This window comes from Leuresthes tenuis, unplaced genomic scaffold, assembly GCF_036924035.1.
Source record: "Leuresthes tenuis unplaced genomic scaffold, fLeuTen1.0.hap1 SCAF_24, whole genome shotgun sequence".
In the NCBI taxonomy this organism is placed as follows: domain Eukaryota; kingdom Metazoa; phylum Chordata; class Actinopteri; order Atheriniformes; family Atherinopsidae; genus Leuresthes; species Leuresthes tenuis.
This window is the reverse complement of record NW_027325378.1, coordinates 28,961,928-28,985,395: the sequence shown is the minus strand read 5'-3', so window position 1 is coordinate 28,985,395 and position 23,468 is coordinate 28,961,928. Positions and strand designations below refer to the sequence as shown.

The following is a 23,468-nucleotide window of genomic DNA, read 5'->3' as shown; positions in this document are numbered from 1 at the left end:
CTGTAGCATGTGGGCCAGTTGGCCTTTTGCACTTTGTCTTGAGTGAAACATCTGAATACGCATTTTAGAATTAATTCCCCTTAATGAGATCTCTTTGTAAATGGATGCAAGAGGATGATTATTAGTGACTTTCTGATCCTCTACCTTTTAAGGTAAGTGAGTGAACATTCCCAGTTGTCACAGTGTTTGTTTGGATTCTGGATATTGACTGGATTCATTCTGCCATGAATCAGACAATATATGAACTTATATGAATACATGCATTCCATTGTTAGTCCATAAGGTTTAATATGACGTTGGCCCACACTTTGCAGCTATAACAGCTTCAGCTCTTCTGGACAAGCTTTCCAAAAGGTTTAGGAGTGTGTTTATGGGAGTTTTTGACCATTCTTCCAGAAGCGCATTTGTGAGGTCAGACATTGATGTTGGACAGAAGGTCTGGCTCTCAGTCTCTGCTCTAATTCATCCCAAAGGTGTTCTATCAGGTTGAGGTCAGGACTCTGCAGGCGAGTCAAGCTGAGTCCACTGACTTGTTCTTCAGGAACTGGGCTTGGCCCCTTAGATCCAGTGAAAGGAACTCTGAATGCTTCAGCATACCAAGAGATTATTTGACTATTTCATGCTCCCAACTCGTGGAAACAGTTTGGGGAAGAATGGTCAAAATTCCCATAAACACACTCCTAAACTGTGTGGAAAGCTTGTCCAGAAGAGCTGAAGCTGTTATAGCTACTAAGGGTGGGCCAATGTCATATTAAACCCTATGGATTAAGAATGGGATGAACTTAAATTCATATGCGTGTAAAGGCAGGTGAGCGAATACTTTTGCCATTATAGTGTAGCTCTTTGACCTCTCTTATACACTGGCTGACCTCTAAAGTACCAATGCTACACACATTAGACTTCGCATTAGACTTCATCATATCATATTCTCACAGTTTTCTGACTGCTTGTACATCTAGTCAAGCAGATTCAACTTTTATAAAATCTCATTTTTGTTTATTCATGCAACATTTTCTGAAGATTTGTATTGTCATGCAGCACCATAGTGATGCTATCATGACTTTGACTATTTTTTAAAGAATTGCAATTTTTGCTTGATTGAAATCCATTAATTGAATTAAGTGAGTTGACCCCAACCCTGCAGTGGACCATGTTTGAACCTGGCTCTGCGTTGTGATGGCCATCCAGACTGTGCTGACCAGTCAGACGAGGAGCTCTGTGGACCTGCCCTTCCAGTGCCTCTGTGCCCACCTGGGGAGTTTCAGTGTGCAAATGGAAAGTGTCTGCCAGCAAGCCATTTGTGTGATGGTCGGTTGGACTGCGGCTTCGCTGATGGGTCTGATGAGCAAGGTAAACTATCAAAAAGATAACACATGCAGAATCCCACCACACACTGACGTTTAGTCCAATTTGATAGAGGGGCAACAGTCACCTTAATAAGACCGTTGTATTTTTTTTTAAAAGTTTTTTTTTTTTTTAATCTTTCGGATAAAGTCTTCCTGATTAGGTTCTGCTCCAGCTACTTTTAAAAATACCGTAGTGCAGAGTTCTTATGTGGCACTAGTGTTACTTTGTGTCACTTTGTTAGCCTACAAAGTGCTTAATGGAACGGCTCCATCTACTTGAATGCTCTTGCAAAGGCTTCTGTCCCAACTGGGTCCCTCCGTTGGTCCCAGGATTGTCGTCTAGCAGCTCCTACACCACGCCTAAGACAATCCAAACTCTGTTCATGTGTCGTCCCACGATGGTGGAATGACCTACCGAGCGCTACCAGAACAGGGGCGTCCCTGTCTATCTTCAAGAAGCTCCTGAAAACCCAGCTCTTCAGAGAGCATCTCCTATCCCAGCACTTACCTTGTACTTCCCTACCCCCTCTATCTCTGCACTTTATCTTTCTGCACTTCCTTCTATGCCTGCACCCTATCTCTACTCTGTCACCTCTGACAGAGTCGGACTCCTGGGTTCCTTCTATGTAGCTTATTGTAAGCTTTGATGTTAGCTGTAAAGTTATTTCTTCATTTGTAAGTCGCTTTGGATAAAAGTGTCTGCTAAATGCAGAAACATAAACATAGTGGCCTTTCTTGGAAAGTTGCTCAACAGGAAATGAGGGCAGAAAGAGAGGGGGAGGACATGCAGCAAGGTGCCCCACACCAGGACTCATCTCTGCATATGGGATGCCTGCTAAACCAGTTGAGCTAATCAGTGCCCAGAAAACTTCAGATATTCTTATTATTTCACCCATGACATATGTGACAAGTCTGATTTTAAATCTCATTACAGAACTGAAACAGATGTTCTCAGAGTTCTTAATGACCTCCTTTAAACTATTGATTCAGAAAACTGCTGTTATAGTGCTTTCAGACCTGTGCAGCCTTTGATACAGTGGATCATAATATTCTGCTCTCAAGACTTGAACACTGAGTTGGTATAAAAGGTTCATTTCTGACTTGGTTCAAAAAGACTGAGAGAAGTTTTTCTGTTAATTTAAGAGATTATTCATCTTCTAGAGCCCCATCTCGCCTGTGGAGTACCCCAAGGACCCAGTTTGGGTCCAGTGCTTTTCAGTCTGTATATGTTGCCTGTGGGATCTATCTTCAGCAAACATAATATTCTGTTCTATTGCTTTGCTGGTGACATCCAGGTCTATTTGCCGATAAAGTTAGACAGCAGTAATCGATTTCAAGCTTTACAAAACTGTCTCAGTGACCTTATAACCTAGATTAAGTTGAATTCTCTGTCTTAATGAAAAGAAGGTGTGAGTGATTTGGTTAGGAATATCGAATCCACTTTACATTTCTGGTGACACTTTCACTCCATTTAGTCGCTCTGCTGTTAAAAATCTGTGTGACTTTTATCAGATCTTTCAACTTTAATGAGCAGATCAATGCTGTAGTAAATAGCAGCTTTTTCGTTAGATAGTCAAGTTGAAGCCTTGCTTCTAACTTGAAGACCTAGAAAAAGTTATTCATGCTTTTGTCACCTCTCAATTGGCTCCACTTCATCGTCAGACCTTCTCAACATCCACACCCTGTAAGAGCACTGCTGTCTACCAACCGGTTTCTCTGAGATGATACAGGTTTTGCAGTGGCAGCTCCAAATCTGGAAGAATTTACCTTTCCATGTATGCATGGCCCAGACTGTGACTAGTATGTATGTATGTATAGAGTATGGTACCTGAATTTTATTGTGCCTTCAGTGCTTTTCAATCTCCATTTTTTGCTATTATTGTTTTTATATTTCATTATCTCTTATTATTGGCTGCACAATGTATTGTTTGTAAACATTTTAGTCAACTTTGTATGTTCTTAAATAGGCTATATAAATAAACTTGACTGCTCTTCCGTTTTTAAATCTCAAAAAGACAGAACAGTGGCCATGACAGTTCATCCATAAAGAAGGAGTTTGCTTTAGGTAAGCTTGCTTAGCAAGATACTGTTATTAGCTGCCCGTATAATGTCAGACATTCTATCATCCAATTTTGTGTCAGGGTCTCGGATTTAGGACGCAGATGCAGGATCGGGTTCAAAGCGTTTATTTAAGAAATAAACTCACAGAAAGGCAGAACGAGGATCTCCTCACAGGGCAAAAGAACGGCTATGAAACGCCTAAGCGCTCGTGTCGATAACCTGAGGCAGAGAACGAGCGCGGCTGTAAATATGAACAAACATAAATTCATTCCACACTGGGAGGAGCACAAAAGGCTATAAACGTTAAGAAAAGAAAGAGACGCGATCAAACAAAAGACGTGCTCTCATAAAACAGGCGAAATTAATCTTAACATTAACCGAGAACCTCGCCTTTAACGACGGTAGGAAATATCATGAAGGATCACACACAAGACGTTCCGCTACTCCGAGGTGGCTATGAAACATTTAACAAACCAAAATCACTCCTGAAGCGGAGGAAACCAAAACAGGCTATAAACTCTATCAAAAACTGAGAGTAAGATCAAAGCAAAACTCTAAAGGAGGTACGCTCGACTTCAGTGGCTCAGGGAATAAATACTAAGAATGGCTGGAAGGACGGACTGACGACACGACTAACTGGCTCTGGACAGGGAGACGAAGACTATTTAAACACATGAGGATCCCAGGGGAACAGGTGGAAACACTTTGGGAATCAGAGAAGACAAAAAGACGTTGGACACGGGAGGAAGAGCAAGTTATCTGGAACGAGAGGAGAAGTCAATATTTCAAAATAAAACAGGAAGTGACAAGACAAGACATGAATCAAAAACCTAAATCCTGACATTTTGATGATCACAGAGTCCCACCATCAGTGTGTTTCATTACCAGGTGATATCTTCTCTGTTTTTATATGCTGGTATGTTCTTGTGATCGTGCTCTTAATATTATCAGGCTTATGTGTAACTGCTTGCTATTTTGTATTTTGTTGGCCCAGATTGTGATGTGGCGTGTGACAGAGGGGAGTTCCTATGTCCAGAAGGACGCTGTATTATTTACCTCCATCGCTGTGACGGCCATGATGATTGCCAAGACCTCAGTGATGAAAGAGGGTGTGTTTTCATGGCTCCACTTTGTTGCTCATTTAATGAAACATTCTCATTTTCATTTCAAAATGACATCACTTGTCGAGTTCACTGGACCTTTTTCGCTAAGCCCTGATCTCTGAGCCCTGCCCTCTCGCATCCAGCCTGCTCGACTGATGCCGGCTTCTTGGGTTGAGTAGCTGCTGACTTCACTAGAAGGACGGACTGTGGGCAGGGTTAAGCATGTGCCAAATCTTTCCCTCTCAAAACAGACAGTCAACAGATAGCTGTAAAAACAGAGCAAGGGCCACTGTGCTTAAACCAACTGGTATTTTGACCAAAGCCTGTTTCAAACATCTCAAAAGTTTGTGTCAAATTGTTAAAAACGGCATAAGATGTCAGCTTTACACCTTTTGAAGGAGGTGATTACTACATAATTAGATGTTTCAGATGCTGTTTTTATCATAACTACCTAAAAGCAATAATGGATTGTATCATGTGCAATGATCATGAGCTGTCATATCTTTTGGCTGTTTGTAGGTGTGTGTGTGCACCTGGGGAGTTTCAGTGCCCTGGGGATCAGTGTGTCCCTGCAGATAGAGTGTGTGATGGACACAGAGACTGCCCGTCTGGGACAGATGAAGCTGTCTGTCCAAGTAAAGGTGTGTAGAGTAAGAATACTGCTTTGTATTTCAGAGCTCACCTAAATGAATTCATTTATAAATGAATTAATAAAGAATGGCAAATATAGTAGTGATGCGCTTTGAGTGGTCAGCTAGACTAGAAAAGCGCCAAGTCCATTTACCATTTACCAAATATCACTTTGATATATTTAGCCATCCTGGTTTGGTCAAGTTGTATGCAGTTGTATTCTTTTAAACTTCTGCTTTTTTCAGCTTCTCATTTTAGTTGGCACTAATTGAATCATTTTTTTTAAATGGCAGTGACCTGTGCTCCCAACCAGTTTCCCTGCAGTGATGGTACATGTGTTGCTACAATGAAACTGTGTGATGGAACAACTGACTGCCCAGGCAGAGAGGACGAGAACAGAAGCAACTGCTACACTGGGATCATAACTCCAGCTGTCACCCCAACTTCAGGTGATGATGGATCCTGATTTGAAGATTTCAAGTTAATATTGTTAGAGCTGATGTTCAATGTTCAATAGGGTTAAGCATTTTGGCAGTTTGATAGGATAAAATGTTCCCAGGCCTGTTTTTCTTCAACACATTTGTTTCTCCAGCCTGTAGGTCCCATGAGTTCAGCTGTGCCTCTGGTGGGCAGTGTGTGCCTCAGGCGTGGCGTTGTGATAGGGAAACAGACTGCATGGATGGTAGTGATGAGCAGCAGTGTACTGCTCCATGTGGTCCTGACCAGGTGTTCTGCCTCACTGGGGACCAGTGTGTGGATTACCAGCAGCTCTGTGATGGGACACCACACTGCAGGGATGCCTCGGACGAGAGTATAGACAACTGTGGTTAGTGAATGAAAAAATGAATATAAAAAATTAGAATAATATAAGATTCCAAACATCAAATGTGTTTGACAGATACAAACAGTAATCATCTGTCCTCAAGGCTCCACTCAGATACCTAACTGCCCAGGCAGCTTCCAGTGTGACAACCGCATCTGTGTGAACACGTCACAAGTCTGCAACAACATCCCAGACTGTCCACAGGGTGACGATGAGTTTGTGTGTGGTGAGTTCCCTTAAAACAAGGAGAGGAGAATGGATGGAGTGACAGAATGGACTTTAACATGTCAGAAGTGAGGCATATTATTCAAAAGATAGACTAACAGAGATAAATAAAGCGATGAAATTTTATGTTCATGCTGAAAGTTCCTTTGTTTGTTATGTGTATTTGATTTTTTTTTCTGTGAAGATAACACTGTTTCACCAGTGCCTCTCGGCAGTAAGAACACCTCTGCCACCTGCCCTGAATTCACCTGTATGGATGGGACCTGTCTTCCCTTTACCTTGGTCAGTCTCTGAGCAATTTGTGATCCACTTCTGGCATTCCTTTTTTTCTTTTCTCTATATTTTGCTTTTCTTTTTAAAGCAGTAAATTGTTGCTTTTCCCTCTTTTTTGTTTTTACATTCCATCCGTCCTGTCTATGCTACCGCTGCATTTCTCAGGTTTGTAACAGTGTAGCAGACTGTCCAGATTCCTCACTAACACAGAAAGGCCCCACAGATGAGCAGGACTGTAGAACTTGGAGTTCTTGGGGCCCCTGGAACCCCTGCAGTACCTCCTGTGGGACAGGTTCAATGAGTCGGGAAAGATCCTGCCCTGTAGGGGACCTACTGCACCACTGTCGGGGCCAAGACATACAGAGGCAGCAGTGCTTCAACATCACCTGTCCTGGTAAAGAAAGAAAGAAAGAAAGAAAGAGAGAAAGAAAAGAAAGAAAAGAAAGAGAGAAAGAGAGAGAAAAAGAAAGACTGGATAGTGTAGTTGTATGATTGCCACCTTTCATGTGGGAGATCTGGGTTCAAATCCCCTGCATGAAAGATGACAACTCCAGTAGGGGTCCTTAGAAAAGACCCCCTTACCCTATCTGCCTATCTGTAAGTTGCTTTGGATAAAAGTGTCTGCTAAATGCAGAAACATAAGAAAGAAAACACCAATGTTTAGTTAAAGTGTGAGTAAAGCAGATGTAGATTTACGCTTTGAGTTTTTCACATCACAAAAGTTTTTTATAAACCACTCTTTAACCATTCATGAGGGCAGCCAAACATGAATAATTAAAACTAAGTATGAGAATATTATCAGGGCTCTCTGCTCTGAGATACAGCTCAAATACAGATCTCAGATCAGCTCAAATCAAAACACACTAGAGAACAAACAAAGCTCATTGTAATCAAATACACACACTACAAATATTAGATATTTTGATCGTCTTCCAGCTATGGGCTGAGTTACTAACACTGGTAAATTGTGCAACATATATCCTCATTGCCCTTTGCACAAAATCAAATGCACTGAGCATCCACAGACAGTAGTTACTCCTGAAACTTCTGACTTTACTCTGACCTTAATGGTGTGCTGCTTACAATCCCCAAAATGAATCCTTTTGTTGTAACTGCAGTAAATCCACATGCAGTCCTGTTACACAATGTACAAGACTGATAAAGTGGTACTTATTTTCTGAGCTGGTTTGTGGTCCTGCCTGGTGTGGGTCTGTGTTTCAGCTACACTCTGAATATAATTAATCAATTTCTTCTTTGTCTGATTACTCTTCTGCTATTTAAGGAAACAGTTTGAATTTGGGCATCCAATGAGGACAAATATTTGTAATGACATTAGTTATATTGTTGTCAGATACACAGGTATATGGTTGGCTGATTTGAGGCTAATGCACTGCAGTAGGCCTGTTATTGATAACATTACAGTGGTGGGAGTGAAGTTGGCTTTTAGTTACCACTCTACTTAACCACTTTACTTGAGCCTCACTGCATCACTCTGATTTTGGACCTACCTTTAAAATCCAACAGATATTCATAAGAAACTGTTTCACAGTCCAAAGAAATTATTGTGAGCAAGATATCATAATAAAACCCCTTAATGATTGGCATACAGCAGCTATCGATGTTTGGAACAGACAATTTGTCAGAAAGGCAAGGTCTATTTTAGCCAGTCATTTTGTTGAAGGAATTTGTTCCTTTCCCATCTGGTCAGATGTAAAGATGGAAACACTCGTTGGAGATATACACATGTTCAGATAAACCACAACACACACACAAACAGATTCCTTTCTGATAACAGTAGCGTAGCAGATGTAAAGGAATGTGTCATTCAGAGCTATGAAAAGGTATACTGATTGGGTGGAGCGTGCTTTTTTCATTGCATCGTCTATGATGAAGCCTGATCTGACATGTATAAATATTTCATACATTTAAAGATTTAAGGTTTCTCCTCTCACCTCATGCTTATTATATTTAAAGTCAAATATATGTTTGCTACTGAACTCTGATTGTTCTCCGTCTGCCCAGTGGACGGTCAGTGGCTGCCATGGGTGAGCTGGTCAAACTGTTCCAGTGGTTGCGGAGGAGTGCAGGTGAGACATAGAGGCTGCATTCCTCCTCGCTATGGAGGCCAAGATTGCTCCAAGCTCGCTGGACCTTCTAACCTTTCCATGGAAATCAGTAAGAACTGTCTGTGAACCATAACAAAGGTGTTACTGATATACAAGTGACTGGCTTAAAAAAGTAAGATAGTTTAGTTATCTATAGTAATGGTGATAATTTAGCTCATTTGACAAAAACAGTCTGATTATGTCCTCTTTGATTCAGTCACCATAAGTAAAACATTACAAACACTGATGAGTAAACAAAAGAAAGCATGTTTGGCTAACACTAATAAAAAACTTTCATCCTTGTTTTCCCTGTCTTACTCCAGAACCATGTCCTAATGATGGATGTTTCAATGCCAGCTGTCCCCGTGGCCTGGTGAGACACAGCTGTGCTCCCTGTCCAGTTTCCTGTTCCCACATCAGCAGTGGAACAACCTGTGATCCCACAGCGCCCTGCTTCTCCGGTCAGTCATTACAGTACATGAGGAGTTTAAATTGAACTGCATGTGTTTTAACACTCCAGGCATTTTGAAATGTTCACAGTTAATATTCAGTGTTATTGCTCTCAACATGTTTTTACCTTCAGGCTGCTGGTGTCCGGAGGGCCAGGTGATGAGCCACACACAACAGTGTGTCTTACCTGAAGAGTGTGTGTGTGAGACGGCAGGTGTGCACTACTGGCCAGGGCAGCAGATGAAAGTGAAATGTGAGATTTGCGTTTGTGAAAGAGGAAGACCTCAGAGGTGTAAGCCCAACCCAGACTGTTCAGGTGAGAAACACTAACCCTTTAACACATACAGAACTGAGTTTTACATATGTCCAGTTCTCTTTTTCTATCTGAGAAGTACACAGGCAGATTTGTCTCCCTGTAGTGCACTGTGGTTGGTCATCGTGGTCTGAATGGGGAGAATGTTTGGGACCCTGTGGTGTCCAGAGTGTTCAGTGGTCGTTCCGCAGCCCAAATAATCCCACCAAGCACGGAGATGGGAGAACGTGCAGAGGGATTTACAGGAAAGCCCGTCGGTAAGTCCACTTATGGATTCTTCCTAAAGCATTGATTTCCATTAATCTTGCACGTATTTCCTATGTTTTTCTGTGTTTGAAGGTGTCAGACAGAGCCCTGTGAAGAATGTGACTATCAGGGTCAGTCCCATGCAGTTGGAGGCAGATGGCGGTCAGAGCAGTGCCAGTTATGCCACTGTCTTCCCAACCTGACAGTGCAGTGTTCTCCCTATTGTCCACATGCTGCCACTGGATGTCCTCAGGTAAGATGGAGCGTGTGTGTGTGCAAAAGTGGAATGGAGTGGAATCAGACACCTAATAAATATACTAGATAAATAATAAAACTATCAGTTACACATATAGAAAATGGTAGGCAAGAAATAGATCCCGAATAACTGAGAACTTTCCAGTCGAATTAATCCTCATAAACCTATAAAAATATGGGTAAACCCAGCGTCCCCTCTGATTTGGGTTTTTGTAAATGGGATTTTGAAATTCTGTGATTCTTGTAATTCCAAATAAAAGATGCTCTTTAAGCTAATCAAAGAAAAGCTGATGTGAGAAAAATAGGAAGATTCTCAAAAAGACAGACACCTGGGAAGAGAAATCATCCATCCATCCATTTTCTATACCGTCAATCTGTCGGTATTCCATCCATCCAGCCTGTCTTTACAGTGTCGAGATTGGGATCTTCGTTGCAGACTAAAGACAAATTCACCAGAGGGGTTGTAATCTTAGACTGGGAGTGACTGGATGACTGAAGGGCCGATTGGAGGCAGAATAGACTGCAGCCTTCAATCCAACCAGAGAATGTGAGGGTTATGAAGTGCTAACTGGGGATAACCAAAAATTAGAGGAACGGTGGAAACAGGGAACAGGAGGAATTCGATTAATTTGCAGTGATTTCCAGAAACAATTAGGGTGATAGGTTTGGTTTTATGTGTTATGGTAGTTAAGATACCTCCATCCAGAGCTGAGGCCATGATTTGTGAAGGCAGGGGTTCCAGGGGTAGATGAAGCTGATAAGCCACACCTGGGTCCAACAGGTTCTGTTCTGCTCCAGAATTCACAAGGGCGAGAAGCTCCCGGGTTGTCTTACCTAGTTGCACGTAATAGGTAGGGCTGGGTACCGAACTTCGGTTCTTTTAAGGCACTGACCAAAATGCTTCGGTAGTACCGAGTATCAAAACATGCCTCGTCTTTCGGTGCCAAGTTTCGGTACTCAGAGATTAATCATGTGATCAAGAACTGATCATGCTACCCTGGATTGGCTGTATTTACGTTACACTTTGCAGCATGCAGGAAAATGTGGTGACACCCACAGACGGCGTTCACGTGTATCTGCGTTGGGAACTGTAGTTGTGTGCGTGTTGTCGAACCGGTTAAACAATGCCACCAAGGTCTAAAGCGTGCCTCCATTTCACAAAGATTGATGCCAATAGTGCGCGATGCAGTATATGCCAAAAAGTAATCGCCGCTTAGGCCAGCAACATGACTAATTTAATGAGTTATTTGACCAGGCACAAAATCAATTCAAGAGCAGAAAGTTGCTCCGTGTTTGACTGCAAGAAGGGCGGACCGCAACCCTCTCAGCATTCAAGTCAGTTTGTGGACGCTACAGAGCCCGAGTGGCATAATTCAAAATCTCCACCACTGGACTTGGCTTCATGTAAGAATACTGAGGATGGCGCAGTGTGTGGCATTTTAACAGGTAAATTAACGTTCAGCAAAATCTGGCAGTAGTCTCAATGTTACTGCAACTTAATACGTGCAGAAAGCAGACAGGTTGATTTTTCTGAAGAAAAACTGCCTACACTATCTGAAAGTGAAAAGTATCCTCATTATGTAGGATAGTATTAGACACCAACCTGTCACCTCTTTGCAACTGTTTTGCACTGGAAATTATTTGTTATTATTTTTTTCTGTGAGAAAACTGCTTGGATTGGAAAAATAGATAGACAACTTTATTAATCCCTTTGGGGGGTTCCCTCCGGGAAATTGAAATACTAGATAAAACCGAAGATTTGTACTGTTATGTGTAATGTAATTTCTTTTTTGTTTTAATTGATAATATAAAATTGGTATAGAAAAAAGTATTGTTCAGGAACTGGTATCGAAGTGAAGGTATCGGTATTGGTACCGGTATCAAAACATTTTGATTGATACCCAGCCCTAGTAATAGGTAGAGTTAAACGTAGAGGAGTTTCATTTTGAAACTTCAGTAATCCTGCCCCAACTGGTGAGCTCTGTCTTTTGGCCGCTCTGTACAGGCAGAAGTGTAATGACCCTTGGAACTGCAATAGATGCATTTGTTTGCTTGTCATGGGACGAATCCTCTCCTCCGGTGTGAGTCTTAACCCACCTGCATGGGCTAAGGATCTTCCGAAGGGGAAGAAGACTCCGATAGGGCTGGTCCAGTGGAAGGTATGATGCGGGAAGGCGGCTGAGGGGATGGTTGATTTAAACAGGAGACCTTCTCTCTCCTGCATTCCGCTAACGGGTTGGCAATGCGAATGCCCATGGTATGTAATTCCTCAAAGGAAGACGGCTCTTCCTCAGAGGCTAGTTGATCCTTAATATAGTCATTAAAAACATTTAGCAGGACTCCCCGGATGGCACTGGATGGCCACCACGTTTCTGCAGCTATGATGTGTAAGTCTGCAACGAACTCAGCAACAGACCAGTTCCCTGGTCTTATATTCAGTAACCTCTTAGCTACATTCATTTCACAGAGAGGGTGGTCAAACTTCTTCCTTAACTCCTCCTGAAAAGAGGACAATGGGAAAGAGTCAATTTGGTAGAATCGGAAAAAGGCTGGTGCCCAGTCCAGTGCTTTATCTCAAAGTAGTCCTATGATGTAAGATATCTTGGAGGAGTCTGAGGAAAATGAGCATGGGGAACATGAAAAGGCTAGTGAACCACCACACTTGTTGATGTCACCTGAGAAGTGTTCTGAAGGAAGCGTCACAGTACACTGGCTCAGGTAGAACACCATGGCGGGCTGAAGGCGGAGCTGGAGACGTGGGTGACGGAAGAGTTCCTGGGAGAGAAGCAGACATATGTTCATTGACATTGCAGTAATTCAAAAGGCTGGTTTAGCTGTTGGTTCGTTCAGGGAGCATAATGCCTTTTTATGCTCTTCTTGCATTACACCCTGTTTAGACAGAGCTGAACAAAAAGCATTCACTGAGTTCATGTCTTGGTCAGATTGTGCTGTCATAGCAAAAGCCGTGCTGACTCACAAATTAGACTCAAGAGCAGATGCAGACTCAGAGAGATTTGAGGAAAGACGTGGTTTATTAAAAGGCAGATGCAGTGATGAGTGGATCCAGGAGAACAGGTTACTCTGGGAGGAGAGGGAGATGGTTAGCGTGAGTCGGAGACATAGGGATTTATCCAAGAGATGATGAGAGTATTTCCTTATGGAATCCAAGAGGGTTTCCAGATGGAGGGGAGGGTGCTTGCTGTGTTGAAGAAGGCAGTCAATAGTGGGGTCTCAGAAGTGCAATGAGCAACAGAGGAACAGACAATAGGAACATAAGAGAACAAGGTAAGTACATAGAGGGTTTTACTAGGAAAGACGCTCAGAAGTCAGCCGGATTACCTGCAGCAGTAAGAACAATCTGGCGAAGACTGGTTGCTCCTGCTGATTCTTATGAAGGGGTCTTGGTGAGCGCAGATGGAAAATAGATGCCACTGCAGGAGCTGAACCAGACTCTGCCCCAGAGATCCTGGAAAACCTGCTCAACCCTTCCTTTAGATCCAGAAACCAACAAACACCACAGCCATGCGTTATCATGACAGTTACTGAATATAACCTTGAATTAACGTTGATTCCTTCATCTGTCCATTTAACTGTCTCAAATTTGAGTTTAGCTCTTATTGTATGTAAAACAGGTGTCACAATTTTATTGACTAAATTAACAGATTTAAGAGAGTTTCCTTCCTGCATAGAACTATGTGCCCATGATTTGTTGAAATATGGTGGCAGCATACATGTGATTGTAAGTTTGAATGGATCTGTGTCTACAAATGCAGTGCTTTTCCTCTCCATAGCTGTGTACCAAAGTAAATGTTATACATGGGTGACTAAGCTACATGTTCTCTGTTTATGTAGGGCTCCAGTCTTGTCCCTGGAGAGGGAGAAAGGTGTTGTTACTGCCAAGGTAAAATCATTAGTTATTTTGCTATTTACTTTGATCAAATATATTATCTGACCTGACCTGTGTTTTGCCTTAAACCCTCAAAATCATAGTTTGTGCTTTTAAAGAGAGTTTTCCACTTTCATAGAAAATCTTGAGAATACCTTTTAATTAAAATTGGGTTTTTTTTGTTTGTTTAAGAAATATGCTACAAACATATTGGATGCTGGCTGACAGAGCTTATTCAAAAACAGAAAAATTTCTGCTGCTTCCACTATTTTGAAAAAAAAAATCAAAAAGTTTCAAAAGTGACAGTTAAGCCCAGCATAAACATTCTCCATCTATCCATCCATCCATTATGTTCCGCTCATTGGAGGTTAGGTTACAGACGCAACAGGTCCAGGAGGGAAACCCAGGCATCCCTCTCACCAGCTACTTTTTCCAGCTCATCACAGGGGATCCCAAGATGTTCCCAGGCCAGTTGGGACATGTAATCCCTCCAGTGTGTTCTGGATCTGGCATGGGTCCTCTTCCAAGTTGTACATGAATGAAAAACCAGGAAAAGGCAACCAGGATCCTAGACGGATGCCCGAACCAGCTCAGCTAACTCCTTTTGATGTGGAGGAGCTGCGGCTCCTCACTCTATCTCATAGGCTGAGCCCAGCCATCCTCTGAAGGAAACTCATTTCAGCTGTTTGTATCCATGACCTCATTCTTTGAGTCACTACCCAGATCTCGTGACCATAGTTGCGGGTTGGAACAAAGATGGGCCAGTAAATTGAAAGCTTCTTCTTCCAGCTCAGCTCCCTCTTCATCACAATGAACTGGAGCAGCACCCTCATTACTGCTGATGCAGACCCAATCAACCAGTCCATCTCTCCAACTTGCCATCATTGAACCATACTTGAACCATAGCCTCGGATTTGTCCCAGCCACTTCACACTCAGATGTGAACCGCTCCAGTGCAGCTGAAGGTCATGGCTTGAAGAAGCCAACAGAACCACATCATTTGCAAAAAGCAGAGACGTAACCATGAAGTTACCAAACACGTCCCCTCCTCAACTACATTTTGAAATTCTGTCCATGAAAATCACAATCAGGATTGGTGACATGGGGCAGCCCTGAATCCAACACACTGTAAACAAGGAGATTCTCAAAGTGCTCCTTCAATGTTCTGGTTGCAAAATAGAATAAAAAATTGAAATAAAATTATATAACATAAAATGGAATAAGATAAAATAAAACATTAACAGAAGGAGGAAAAGTTTTTCTCTCGAAACACCTCAGTGAGTTTGACAAGTGCATAAAGAGGTTTAGACAATGAAGAAGTTGAAAGATTCTCGAGTTCCTGAGAACTATGAGATCATACACGTTTGCTTCACAATAATATTTCAGCACTGAAAGGATTGTTTCTGCTTGATGTGTAGGAGAAACTGACACAATGCTTGTGACAATAAGCCCTGCCACTGTGACCTACAAGCCAGCAGAAGGCACTACACCCCTAATACCCACATTTCCACTGCTGCCTGGAGGTTAGTACTTTTTCACATGTGCATCTAGAGCAGGGATGTCCAAATCCGGTCCTCGAGGGCCACTGTCCTGCAGCTTTTAGATGTTTCCCTGCTTCAGATGAAATAGATCTGTTCAAAAGATTGTTAAGTTATGCAAGAGCCAGCTTATGATGCATTGATTTGAATCAGGTGAGTTGAATCAGGAGCACCCTCGCTTTCAGTGTATCTACTATCATTGATTGTCAGATCCTTTCTATTCAGATGAGTGTTGGGTTCCGCTGGGTGTACAGACCCTACCAGCCTCCAGTTTCAAGGCCTCGTCCCAGCAGGCTGGTCACCCCCCCCAGGCAGCTCGTCTCCATGGATGGGACCCACATATGGACCTGCAGGTACACCAGACTTAATGATAGGTTTTTGGGACCAAGTTTGTTTTAAACCTAAATATTCCTATCTGCCTCATACTTATCAATCCATTTTAATTAAAAACTCACAATATTTTTAGTATGTTAATATGCTAAACTTACGAGTTAAATGGTTATCATCACCTGGTACATACCAGCATGTTATATTAAAACAATAATAGGGACCCCATCGATCTAACTTTTTTGACAGGTAATCTTTGACCCCTAGGAGGTTGGTAGGATGGGGAAGGATGGGTTTGTTGCTCTTCCTGAAGGTGGTTATGACTGGGATTGATGATACAGGGCAAGGGTTGTCCATTTTGTTCGGGTGTGTGGATTGTGTGTGGGGAGGCTCGTGAGCACCAGGGGTGGGGTGGGGGGGGGGGTCTCTGCTGGCTGTATATGGTGGTGCAGAGGAAATCGGAGGTGTGAGGATCTGGCGGGTTGTTAGTGGGAGTGTTGTAGGTTGGATGCCAGCACAAGAGTCTAACTGATTTTGGTGCAGACCGTTGGACCTAAAAAAACACACTTTATTTATATAGCACCTTTCACAGATAAAAAAAAAATCACAAAGTGCTTTACAATAAAATATGTAAAAATAATTATAAGAACACACCACCAATAAAACAAATGAATAATTATAAAATCATAAAAGCCTAAAAAGACCACAACAAGATAAAAATAAATAAAATATAGGTGGAGACATAGGTAAGTTCACAACTAAAAGCTTGCTTAAATAAAAATGTTTTCAGCTGCTTCTTAAAAGAGTCCACAGATTCAGAGTACCTTAGTGAAGGACAATTACAGGAATAAAGTTACTCACCAAGAAGCCAAGAAGTCACAGACTACACCAAGAAGTCACAGACTACAAGCTGGCACCCAGTGTTTCAGTACTATGGGCAGCACGGAAACCAGATTGAAATTTGTCCAGAATTCTATTGTCATGGAGGTGCTCTTGAATGTAAACAGAGACTAATTTCTCCAGAACCTTAGCGAGAAAGGGAAGGTTGGAAATGGGTCTGTAGTTTGTTAACCTACCCTGGGGGTCCAGGGTAGGTTTTTTAAGGAGGGGTTTGATTATGGCAGATTTCGAAGTGGGGGAAATGTGACCAGATTGGAGGGATTTATTTACTATGGATAATGATGAGGGGACTGAGGGAGGCAATATGGGCCTTAACCAGGGCTGTTGCGAAGGGGTCAAGGGCACATGTAGAGGGTTTCATGGCCCTGACAGAGGCCTCAACTTCCTTCACACAGACCTCTGGAAAAGAGCAAAAGGGGGGAGGGCCCTTCATTTTCCTCACCTCAGGGGTAAACCAGGGGCTGAGCATGAAAAGGTAATTGTTCTCTCTCTAACAGGAGCATGATGGTCCAAGGTGCTAGTGAAGCTGGTGTTCTAGAAATCCACCGCATTAATGGATACTGGAAGGGAGACAGAAATACGAATCTTGAAGTCAGCTGCTAGAAGTTCAGAATTGATCTTTTTCAGATTTCTAAAATAAATCTTCCGCTTTGGCTTTGTGGCACTGTCCAGAAAGGGAAGCTCCATACAAACAACTTTGTGATCAGAGACTCCCATGTCATAAGCAAAGAGATGTTGCACAGTCAAAGAGTTTGTGATGACAACATCCAGAGTGTGCCCACGAGAGTTTGTTGGCAGTTTGACATATTGTTCTGAGTCCAGCAGATTAAGGAATTCAGCTGCTTGATGATTGGTGGGGGTATCAACATGGATGTTGAGATCCCCAAGTATGAGTGTGTTGGAATTTGTGGAACAGAACATTGACAGAGTCTCTAACATCTCAGAAAAAAGGAGGAATGAGGTTTGGGGGGCCTGTAGGTGGGGAGCACTGTCATTGAATAAGGGGGTTTGGAGCAGAAAGCCAAGCACTCGAAGGAGGACAGTTCCGGCAGAGTCACAGGAGAAAGGTTGAAATTATCTTTAAAAATGACCACTAAGCTGCCACCACAACCTGAGCTCTGTGCTCTCTGGAGATATTTATATCCAGGAGGACAGGCCTCACTGAGAGTAAAAAAGCGGTTTAGCTGATGCCAGGTCTCTGTAAGGCACATAATATCCAGATCCTTATCCTGGATGTGCTCTTGGATGAGGCATGCTTTATTGGACAAAGATTGCACATTGAAGAGTTGGATTTTAAGACAAGACCCAGACATGTGGGTCATCTTCCAATAGGCCTGAGAAGTTTAAAGTACACTCTGCTTTTATTAACCGGCACCCAGAGAGAAGCAGGATCTGCTGTAGAGCCACAGCTCTCTGATTACGTGAGCGCCGTGTGCCAGAGCGCCTGGCTGACCAGATGACCTGCACAGATGACCCAGTCTGTTAGAGAATAAACTTTCTCCGGGATCTTCTGTGGACATAGGGAGGTCATCGAAATAGGCCCAGCCTTTTGATGATGTCCAGGGGACCTTCAGACACGTTGCGTCATTGAAGCTCAACAACTCCGCAGCAGAATAGCTTATCATCATGCTAGCTGAGGAGGGAGATTTAGTGTCACACAGTGGCACCTGCTGGAGTATAATGTCTCATGAACGATTAAACCAATATCCAGGACCGCAGCGAGATTCAAGGACAGCAGAATGTGTATCGTGCACAATAAAAACAAAACAACGCTGTCATTCAGGCGGAGAAGTGGCGAACACATCATGTATTTTCAACGTAAAATGTGGTAATGGCCATGGTTCTGATGAATCCTGAGTGTATGAAAGTGAGATTCTCAGGAGCCTTATCACACCTCATAATGACTTTGATTGCTTTATCGTTTCCCTACAAGGAGAACATTTCTGGAGCTTTCAAAACAAGAAGGATTTTCAAAACATAATCAATACTCGTATGTTGACAGCTTCCTTTCATCCCTAATTAATCCCTCCCCATTCTGAAATGAGCCATTGTATCACACCTGTGCACTTTGCAGCAGCACAGGAAATCTTACACAAAATCTACTAAATAAACTTCTGCCCCTTTTCAACATAAAACTACAATTACACAAATATAGAAACTGACTAGCACACTTATGATAGAAGCAGAAAAGTAGAGGATAGATGGTCAGCTCAACAGGTTCTTCCAGGTTGGAGAAGCAAAGTAAGCTGTTTGCTGTTGTTGTTTCCTTTATACACACAGTTTATTGCTGGATCTTGCGGTCTCACATACGTTCCGGATTATCTCGCAATCTCACGTCAATACGACTGGCTCGCAAGCCAGCGCTCCGTTGGCGTTAGTCCTAGTTTATACTCCTCAATAACGTTGACGGCGTCGACGTGACGTCGTCATTGAACATTCGAAGTTCTGCGTCGAGGGAACATGTTGCTCTGCAATTCACCATGCCGGTAGGGAGGTGTGGCTGTATGTTTGTGTGGTTCCAGGTTATAGCCGAATCCTTGCTTTTTCTTCCGGTCACAGTTAACAACATTAAACAATGTCAACCGAGGTGGAGCAGCTGTATTTGCATTTGGAGCTCATCAATGTTGAAGAACAAATGCTTAAATTGCAAATGTTGAGGCGCAGGCAACAGAGAAGACGTTTGCGGGGGTGGTCTGTACGACTGGCCGAGGCTGGGAATAAGTGAATTTACAACACTGGTGTAAATTTATAACCTGGATGAACAAATGCACTTTAGATAATTTCGAATGTCAACGAGCTTCTTTGCCGTATACAGCCATTAAGACCAGAAAAGGCGACTGCCGGAAATTATGTTCTGAGCGGACCAATCACAGCCCTTACAGCCCGCATCTACGCAATGTGTAGTTAGAATTTTTTGGAGGTGCAAGTCAGGCTACGGCGGAGGGGTCCACGTTAACGTCATAGCTACAACGTAGCTACATGGTCGAAATGACGGAGAAGCATAAACGTACCTTTACGCGGCGCTTACGTCCCAGTGGAATACCCCAGGAACAAAGAAACTGACCTTCCTGCACAAACACTTAAATACAGGGTTAACTAAACCATGTTTAACACAAGGGGGGAAACAAATGGCTGCTATGTTCTAAACTAACAGAAAAAATAAATAAATGACCCCATGATAGTGCAGCATGTGATTCAGACCAATGAGGCTTGCCTCAGGCCTTGGCCACGCCTTTTGCTGCACCAGAAAGGAGAAGCCAAACCTCATGTGTTTGTGTGCACTACATATCAACAGCAAGGTGAGAAAAATAAGGGTCCGTCTTAGGGGTAACGGTCACCTGTCAAAACAAGTTTGATGGAAGGGGTCTTTAGATAAAAGCATGGATAATGGATACCTGCTGTAATTTGCAAAACATTTTTCTGCAGGGCTGGAGTCCAGAACCAGAACAATATAAAGAGCTGCCACAGCAGTGGCCTGAGGGACACAATGTCAACACACAAAGCCCCTACCTACAGATAGACCTGCTGAAACCATACAATATCACTGGTAAATATTTGCCCAGGTGTCTTTAAATAAGTGTTAATGGAAACTGCTTTATTGTGCTGAGCACTGTGAAGAAAAAACAAATTGCTGTGAGATTATAAATTATTCATCAGATAATGTGTAGTAAATGTTCTTTGGTTCTTTAGGTGTGTTGACCCAGGGTGGTGGTGTGTTTGGCACATTTGTGTCCAGTTTCTACCTTCAGTTCAGTCAGGATGGAAAACGATGGTACACCTACATGGAGCTTGCATCAGATGCCCGGCCCAGAGCCAAGGTCCAACCACAGGCATAGTCAAAGCTACTTCCTTATACTTTCCACATCATGAAAGTGACGTGCTACTATTCTCTCTGCAGGCTTTTCTTGGTAACCATGATGATCAAGGTGTGACAGAAAGCAGACTGAACAGGATGGTGTTGGCTCAGTTTGTTCGCCTGTTGCCCCATGACTTTCAGAATGGCATCTACCTCCGACTTGAGATCATGGGTTGCAGTGAAGGTAGGTTGACTATTTTATTGATGTTCCATAAATGGACTGACGCCTGCAAGCTAGTTCAGGCAGGCAATTTGAGCTGCTCTGCTGCCTCCCATGTGATCTTCTCACACTCTATGTGCCACTTATTAAACCTACCCCTCCAATCTGGGTGGTCTATTTAAGCTGAAAAGCTCTCTGCCTTGTGTGTGCTGCTGCCGCCACAGCTGCTTTCAACACCGCACACTGCCTGCTTTTCAGTCCCTCCACCATCCCAGCGTCCACCTGTAGGCTCGGGAGAAAAATAAGAAAGGGGGAAAAATATTATATTCGTCACTCCAAAATCTAATTGAGAAAAGCATGCAGAGGGAGTGGTGAGACTAAACTCAGATCAAATACTTAAATAAAAGTAAAACGATGACACAAGACTTATCTGACTGAAATGTGTACACAAATGGGACTCCAGACTGCTATGTTGTCTCCTCTCCTGGTCCTCAATGGTTAACATCCCGTGCCCCGCCCTCACCACTCTCTCCAATAGGTGGCTGCAGAGAAAAAGAGTTCCAGTGTGCAAATGGTCGCTGTGTGGCGGCAGGTCAATTGGGAGTTGTTTGTGATGGGGTCAATGACTGCAGTGACGGATCAGATGAGAAGTTCTGTGGTGAGCTCGTTAGCATGACACATTCTTAAAAGCCTTTTGTAACCTGTTTGACATTGTTTTGGTTTTTAATTCATGCACTTTGTTTGGTTCAGTTTCTTCTTCTCTTTTCTTCAGTATCAATTTTTAATTCAGGCTTTTGGTAAGTAACATAAACCAAAACTTATTTACAAAGGCACACTAATTAGTTACTAGTTGTCTCCTCCAGACTGGACTACTTCAACGGAATCCCAATCAAAAGCATCCAAAAGCTGCAGTACACTGGGGATCGCCCCCCCATTCTCCATTCACTACACTGGCTCCCCGTCTTTGCTCAGATTGAGTACAATGTTTCTCCTCACCTTCCAATGCATCAATGGCAATGTTCCCCATACCTGACAGAGTTCCTCAACCCATACACTACAGCAAGATCCCTCCGCTCTTCAAAAACCCCCAGTGTCCTCCCCCCAGGACTAAGACCGGCATAATGGGTGGTCCAGACTTTCTGCTCCATCGCTCCACACCTGTGGACTCAAAACCTTTCTTTTAAAGAGACATTTTAAATCCACTATGCTTGTTCTTTTTTTTTTAGATATCTTTATTGAGAAAAATATAATACAAAACTTCCAATCACAGAAATACAATTGAACTTTTCCTTTTTTTAAATTTTTTATAAACATATATGCATATATACACGGTCACATATACACACATAAAAACAAAACAAACAATGGCGAAAAATTAATAAATAAATAAAAAATACTCTAATAATAATAAAGAAAAGAATAAAATAATTTATTTAAATTACATTACAGACTACCATGTAATACACAATGAACATTCCCCCTCCCACGCCCCCACTCGGCTCACCATGACCAAAACACATATTAATGGTTATTTATGCAATATAAAAGGTACAAGAATAACAGGCACACATTTAATTGGGTAATACCTCTAAATTAGTGAAATAGGAAATAAAGGGTTGCCATTTGTGGAAGAAATTGACTGTACATCCTCTCAATGTATATCTAATTTAAAAAAAAAAAATTGTTTTAAAAAAAAAACACGATGTCCTTGAGCCACGAGGAGATAGAAGGATATTAAAACGACTTCTAATACAACAATAAGGAACGTCTTGCTAGTAAGGATGTGAAAGCTATAATGTCCTTTTTTGTAGAGTTAAGTGCAAGTGAAGGGTAAGGAATCCCAAATATAGCAATCAGAACAGTGGACATGATAGTAAAATAACCTTTCAGATCAGGACAAAGAAAAAACATGTGGCTAAGGTGACAAGGAGAGCCATGGCATTTATCACACTTGTCTTCCACTTCTGGATACAGTTTAGATAGTCTAGACTTTGAGAAAAGAGCCTGTTTAAGACCTTAAATTGAATAAGCCCAAGACGAGCACAGGACATGGTAGATCGTATCCTTTCTATGGCCTGTGTGATGGAAAATGATTAATTCTCATTTAGCATGTGCTGGGTGTTGTTTTCTAGTTCAGAGAAAGGGTGTGTTATTCTGCATTTATAAATACATGTTTATCTATAGGAGGGGTTGCTGGGTCACATCAGTTGTTTGCAACTGAGGTGGCTTAAGAGGTTAAGTTAGCAACTGAAAAACTTATCTGTCCCATGCAGGTTGTCCACTTTTGTGTAACACCCTGTCTTTGTGTCAATAAAGTAAGTCATTTGAGACTCCTGCAGAGTTGACACTCTCCTTCATGAAGTACAAATTACATTTTGGAAACGCTGAAGCAGTCTCACTGTGCTTTGTTAATAGAAATTTCCACCACACCTGTTTCCAGGACTCCTCATGTATTTGTATTCCCAGTTCCATTTCCCATGTACACTTAAGTCTAGCATTTGAGTGGTTACTAAAAGCCAAGATAATACCATACAGCTTTGAAATGATTCCTCTGTGATGAGATACAAATGAAAGCATGGTGAAGAGGGGAAATTAGGGAAACACTCAGCCACAAAATCGCGAGTTTGAAAATAGTGAAACACGTGAGATTTGAAGTGCGTGATACCCTTGTCATACCACACTGAAAATATCGAGTCTGTAAGTGATGGAGGAAATAAATGGTTGTTATTTAAAGGGCCCAAGGAAGATACAGCTAGAAATTTAAAATGCTAAATTGATACCAGATCTTGAGTATGTTAAGAACCACTTGACTATCAGTATATAGAGAGGGTTTTGTAGGTAAAGAAGAATAAAGTAGAACAGGTATAGAAGTTCCCCTACAGGACAATAGTTCCAATTTACACCAAGAGGATCCAGGAGATTTTAACCAGTGGCAAAGTTTATGGATGTGAGCAGCCCAGTAGTAAGTTAG

The 23,468-nt window shown here is 42.3% G+C and overlaps 1 protein-coding gene across 1 annotated transcript in view; it reads left to right on the top strand.

The window, feature by feature from the left end:
- sspo (SCO-spondin) overlaps nucleotides 1-23,468 on the top strand; it is a 145,238-nt gene that overhangs the window by 41,361 nt on the left and 80,409 nt on the right. The window contains exons 28-47 of the mRNA XM_072378859.1: nucleotides 1,145-1,350; nucleotides 4,402-4,516; nucleotides 5,030-5,151; nucleotides 5,434-5,589; nucleotides 5,700-5,966; nucleotides 6,067-6,189; nucleotides 6,373-6,470; nucleotides 6,627-6,855; nucleotides 8,484-8,636; nucleotides 8,890-9,027; nucleotides 9,150-9,332; nucleotides 9,436-9,586; nucleotides 9,669-9,828; nucleotides 13,683-13,731; nucleotides 15,135-15,239; nucleotides 15,480-15,607; nucleotides 19,908-20,028; nucleotides 20,172-20,299; nucleotides 20,380-20,521; nucleotides 21,024-21,155. Coding sequence (XP_072234960.1) covers nucleotides 1,145-1,350; nucleotides 4,402-4,516; nucleotides 5,030-5,151; nucleotides 5,434-5,589; nucleotides 5,700-5,966; nucleotides 6,067-6,189; nucleotides 6,373-6,470; nucleotides 6,627-6,855; nucleotides 8,484-8,636; nucleotides 8,890-9,027; nucleotides 9,150-9,332; nucleotides 9,436-9,586; nucleotides 9,669-9,828; nucleotides 13,683-13,731; nucleotides 15,135-15,239; nucleotides 15,480-15,607; nucleotides 19,908-20,028; nucleotides 20,172-20,299; nucleotides 20,380-20,521; nucleotides 21,024-21,155 — 2,906 coding nt within the window. The remainder of the gene's footprint in view (nucleotides 1-1,144; nucleotides 1,351-4,401; nucleotides 4,517-5,029; nucleotides 5,152-5,433; nucleotides 5,590-5,699; nucleotides 5,967-6,066; nucleotides 6,190-6,372; nucleotides 6,471-6,626; nucleotides 6,856-8,483; nucleotides 8,637-8,889; nucleotides 9,028-9,149; nucleotides 9,333-9,435; nucleotides 9,587-9,668; nucleotides 9,829-13,682; nucleotides 13,732-15,134; nucleotides 15,240-15,479; nucleotides 15,608-19,907; nucleotides 20,029-20,171; nucleotides 20,300-20,379; nucleotides 20,522-21,023; nucleotides 21,156-23,468) is intronic.